This window comes from Brassica oleracea, unplaced genomic scaffold, assembly GCF_000695525.1.
Source record: "Brassica oleracea var. oleracea cultivar TO1000 unplaced genomic scaffold, BOL UnpScaffold00982, whole genome shotgun sequence".
Classification (NCBI taxonomy): Eukaryota; Viridiplantae; Streptophyta; class Magnoliopsida; order Brassicales; family Brassicaceae; genus Brassica; species Brassica oleracea.
This window is the reverse complement of record NW_013617567.1, coordinates 19,945-25,733: the sequence shown is the minus strand read 5'-3', so window position 1 is coordinate 25,733 and position 5,789 is coordinate 19,945. Positions and strand designations below refer to the sequence as shown.

At 34.8% G+C, this 5,789-nt stretch overlaps 1 protein-coding gene across 1 annotated transcript; it reads left to right on the top strand.

The window, feature by feature from the left end:
- Nucleotides 1–3,662: 3,662 nt before the first annotated feature.
- LOC106320610 (serine/threonine-protein kinase BCK1/SLK1/SSP31-like) lies at nucleotides 3,663–4,535 on the top strand. The gene is made up of 2 exons (XM_013758987.1): nucleotides 3,663–3,984; nucleotides 4,090–4,535. The coding sequence occupies exons 1-2, from the start codon at nucleotides 3,663–3,665 to the stop codon at nucleotides 4,533–4,535; spliced, it is 768 nt and encodes a 255-aa protein (XP_013614441.1).
- The last annotated feature ends 1,254 nt before the right edge of the window (nucleotides 4,536–5,789 follow it).

Below are 5,789 nucleotides of genomic sequence, written 5' to 3'. Positions count from 1 at the left end.
ATTCAAATAATTTTAGAATCAAGATTCATATAGATCTTAGATTCAAGATTAATATTTGTGATAATTTTAGATCTATAGATTTTTATAAGTTTTATGATTCAAATAGATCTAATAATCAGGATTCAGATATGTGGTGTTCTTAGATTTTATGGATAGATTAGTTTACCTTTTAGAAAACACCAAATTGATCTGAATGGACCACCGTGAGAGAGAGCTGATCCGCGGATGAGCTGGTTGAGAGAGAGGTGGAGGAGCTGGCCGGAAAACCGTGAGAGGTATAGACTTGGCCGGCGGAGCAAGGCTGAGGGCCGGAAGAGATGGCCGGAAAAGAGATGATCGCCGGCGGATGGGATTGCTCAGGTGGAGAGAGTCTCGTGCTAATAACGTGTTAAGATTTGAGAGAAGATTTGTGAGAATGTGTTGTATATTTCTTATTGCTTACACCACTATATATAGTGGTTCATACAAGGTGGAGTCAAACGGAGAATTGATTACAAAGATATTCTACATAATGACATGGTCAAACTCATAAAGATTAAGGTTGAATGGGTCTTCCATATAACTGGATGTAAACCCCCAATGAACTTTAGTCTTGAACTTGTATGGTCTAGGTTATGGATCATCCACTTCATGATTCATAGCATATATTAAGTTCATATTCGATACAAGTTTTGCTCAGTGGATTATTTTTACGAAAGTGGGGCTGGTATTGCAATCTTGTATCAATATATAGTTGGGTTAGTAGTATAAAGCACAAGCATCAAGTGTATTTGAATATTCTCCATCTATGTCTCGTTCATCTCGTATTAGAAATGCTGCATTACTTCTCTAAAGGTGTGTCAAAAGGCAAGTCATGTCTAGTGCACTTCGCCTTTATGATGTCTACTGGACCCTTGCTTTCTAGACTTTTGTCTTTGTTGCAGTGAGTCCTCGGTTGAGGCTCCACAAACTCTTTGTCTTGAAATAGAAGCCAGTGTTATAAAAAAAATGCAAGTCATGTTTTAAGGCTATCAATATGTAAACTTTTCTCTCTTATTTTGACATATAGAAGGAGAATTTAATGACATGTGTCTTTATTTATTTTTTTTATATTTTAGGTCATTTTTTAGATTACTCCAATTTAGTCCGCCATTTTCTAATTGTGAATTATCTAAACCTTTTTGCACTAACCATCATTACATAAAATGTAATAATCTATTTTATTAATCATTAAAATTCAAGATGAATAAAAAAAGTAAAATATATTTTAAATATTTAATTTAGTCACTACTATAACATATATTTTCATTAATTCATTATTTTTTTATTATTTACTAATATTTCATTTATAAATTATATATTTATTTTACTATTAAAATTTATAAAATAACCAAACTAAGAAAAAAATTAGAGCAAAACACATAATTATAAACCTAAAACCTCCTCAGTCACAGTCACAGAGAAAACTAAAATATCATAGTAACACTAATTTAATAAAGGTCCGGAGCTGAAAGGAGATCAAGAACGAAAACTAAGTTACCTCGCCTTACCATAGAGTATCTTGGCCACAACAAACGGAGGTTAGAAAATTGTAGAAAGATAAAATCTGAGACAAAGCAATCCCCGAACACAAAAGAGCGTGATCAAGCACCAACGAAAGAACCAAGAAAGAAATCAAAAGAAGAATAATCATCGGAATGCCAAAATCACTATGAAGCAGCAAGACACATGCCTAAGTCACCAAAAGCACAACCACCAGCTAAGAGATAAGAAACACCTCACAAACTAAACAAACATAAACAAGTTACTCATACCATCAAAGAACCACAAAGCTCTAGATAGAAGGCACCAAAACTCCAAGAGATTAACTCCGCACACCTATACCAAGAGAAGGGAGGGAAGAAAAGAAATAACCTGAGGAGAGGGAGATGGGAGGAAAGCACCGAGAAACCAAAGCCTGAGCTTGAGATCAGAAACAACCTTCTAAACCCACAAATCATACACAGAGAAATTTACTATCCAAACTGGGACTGACAAACATGGCGAAAGGAAGCGCCACCAAAGATGCGAGCAATGATGAAAACTGCAACGAGATGAAAAAACATAGAGGGAAGAGGGAGACGAAACAAAATCAGCAAACCATGGAATATCGTCTAGAAGCTATGAAAGAGAGCATAGAAGTCAGATCACCAAAAACTAGATCTTGAAAACAAAGACGAGTAGGGACTATCGACGGCAGACCAACGACGAGGAAGACAACATCAAAGATGACTAAACTCTAACCCAACCGTGAGAAACAACCGCACAAGTAGGAACTCATAAACCCGATCTACAACAAATACCAGATAATCTCATCAGAGAAGAAGGCGACGAAGAACAAGAGAACATAGGTAAGTTTTTTTCCGGTGATGGTTAGAAACACCGCACACCGTTTACACCGGAAAGGTAAACGATATACATAGATGGTGACAGCTCAAGGTCCAACTATGGGGAGAGGGCACAAAACATCTTACAAGAATAATGATCCAAAATATGAAAAATAAAATACAATTTTGATGTCGAAACCGTTTATCTTAGAATCAACAAATTCATAAATGCAAACTTACTGAAATTCAATATATTTTACATCAGAGACTCATTTCACCACTAACAAGTGCTACTATACACACAACAAAACATTATTGAAAAAACAAACAAATAATATATTAACATATCACTTATCTAATACATAACACAATAAAATACCATATAATTCGCTTAACAAATAAACACAACCACTGAATTACATCATCCAAAAAATCATACTTAACATAACGATATTCCGCGCTGAAAAGCCCATAGTTTATAATATAATGCAGTATCAAAAAAATTTTGAACTGTCTCTCGATTACTTTTACCACTATGTTTTTACTTTCAAATTAATCATTTGTTTGTAACGAAGTAAGAACCGATGGAAATGGTTAGTTCCTATAGGTAATACAAATGATGTGTTTTTATGTTGTAAAGTAGGTCAGTAACTTCGCTATTACCAAAAAATATTCCGATGGACGGATTGAGGATAAAAATAAAGATAAGTCAATATGTAGTGTCAAATATTTAGCTAAAATACTATGGATATATATTTCTTATATAAAATTATTTTGATAAAACGGATTTTTGAAAAGCTTAACAGTAAAAGTGAATTAAAAATGGATTTTTGAAAAGATTATAGCTTTTTGGAAAAGAATATATACTTGGTTATACGTTTCGAAAATCAAATACTAAACAAGTAATGAACTCATAGCAAATATAAATAAAATACTAAAATGATTTATTTACAACAAAAAAAAAGTGTGCCAAAAGTTTTAATTGACTAATAGCAACACATATCTCAAACATATATAAATAATGTGCCAAAAAAAAGAAGAATTTGACTGAATATCAAAAATTAATAATGGGCCAAAAATAACACTTGACTTTGAACATACAAGTTAATTTCCGGTCAACATATAATTTTGTTTCATATATGCAAAAACACTCTTAATTACAACTGAAGTCAAACCCAGCTTAATTACTTTCCAATCAAATTTTCTAATATATATATATGTAATGCTTTAGAAAGCAATCTTCAAAATATCTCAAGTCTCTCGAGCAAAAAAAAAACCCTAATTCTGTACTTTAGACGAGACTCCATTACTCTAAACATGTCGTATGGTTCGTGGTTTTTAGACGAGACTCCATTATCAAAACCAGGCTTTCTCGGCCAAGGCAACAATGGCTATGTCACCCTGGTTCGAAACGGCGATGGACTACTCATGGCTAAGAAAACATCTTTCCTCAAATACTCAGAGGATCTCGAGAAAGAAGTAAGGATCATGGATCGCTTCTTTTCAATCAATTTCAACACCGTGAGAGCCACGAGCCCTACCGTTTCCTATGAAACTATGCCTTTCAACGTGAAAGTCTGTTCCATTCACATGGAAGTCGCACCGCATGGTTCACTCAAAGACATGCTGACCAAAGCCGGTGGGACATTACCCGAGAACGTCATCGGTTATTGCATTTTTCAGGTTCTTGAAGGGATCAGGGATCTTCACCAACACGGTTATGTCCATTGTGATCTCAAGCCAGAGAACATACTCATCTTCCCGAGCTACGCTCAGGAAGATCTTTGCGAGCTCAAACTTGGTGACTTCGGTTCGGATAAGGAACCCAATGGACCTGATCCAGTGGATGGGTCTTTGTTCGAGGACAATCCGGAGTATTTGGCTCCTGAGGCGGTCGGGCCACGTGGAATGATCTCGTCGGCGGTTGATATCTGGTCCTTAGGTACCATGGTGATGGAAATGATGGGGGTTACTATAAGAGGAAGGAGTGATTACGTGCCGAGGACTCTATCGCAGATGACTAGGGACTTTGTGAGGAGATGTAGAGAGCGGAATCCGGGGGCTAGAGCCACTGCGGAGGAGCTCATGAGTCACGAGTTTGTTAACCAAAGTCTTGGGGTTCCACCACTTGAGCTGCTTCCAGTCCCTTCTTGCTTAAGTAATGGAGTGGTTCAAGGAAGGCTTTTCTAGAGGATGTATGCTGGAATGTGATGAAGAGGAATGGCTTTGATTTTCGTTAGTGTCAAGTTATTGTCGTTTAAAATAATAAATTATTGTCGTTTAGTTTGCATTTCGTTTTGTTTCTTGTGATAAAAAAAACATTTTGTTTCTTATTAATATAAAGATAAACTATGTTCTTATAGCATTGTGATCCGTGTTTTTATCAATATATTGTTGTGTTCTTATAACGAACGTCCAAGACATGGACCTTTCATTACTTATCTGATGAGTGGAACACTTTCTAAACAGTTGGTAATCTTCACATTCGAGATTTCAACACATCTCATCAGGTGATAACAATTGTTTTAGACAAAAAGGATTATAAGTCGCAAATGGAGATCAAAAGAACTTTTGTTTTAGGACCAAATAGCTTACTGAACAAATAATATTGCGGTGGGTTTGTAGATAATTTATAGAGTGTTTTTGTCTTTTTGTTTATCCGATTATCAATAAGCATGATTTTTTTTTCCGTATGAAAATAAATTTTGATTTCTATGAGCCACAAAAATGAAAGAATAACGAGCCAAAAATAAGTTAAAAAAAAAAACAGAGATAAACACATTCATATATATGATTTGGGAAATTGATCATATAGAGAAGAGTCTGGTGAAGAAAATTCCGGAAGATTTGGTGGGATTTTGAAGACAGGAGACATGAACATATCTCCCTAGCTTGTCCACTTGTCTTGCCTCCCCGGTTGTGTCTTTTTTTGCATATCTAATATCTTACATGTTTTGTCCACCCATCCTTCCTCCACACATGATCCAATACAACATTTATATAAACGAGTTATTCTTGGGTTTATCCCCTAGGGTGAATCTAAAGGTTCACCAGCCAATAGAATTTCATTATTTCAAATTCGATATCTTTTAAAAAAGAAAACAAAATATTATCAATTTATTTTATGTTTTTAAAATAAAAAAGTAAAAAAAAAAATAGCGGCTACAGAAAAAAGAATTAAAAAAAATCTTTTTAACGTCGTCAGCAAAACACTAAACCCTAAATTCTAATCCCTAAACCCTAAATCCTAATCCCTAAACCCTAAATCCTAATCCCTAAACCCTAAATCCTAATCCCTAAACCCTAAATCCTAATCCCTAAACCCTAAATCCTAATCCCTAAACCCTAAATCCTAAACCCTAAACCCTTGAGTGTTTTAGTGTTTACTGATTTTGATTTAGAGTTTAAGATTTATCCTAGAGTTTAAAATTTATCATAGAATTT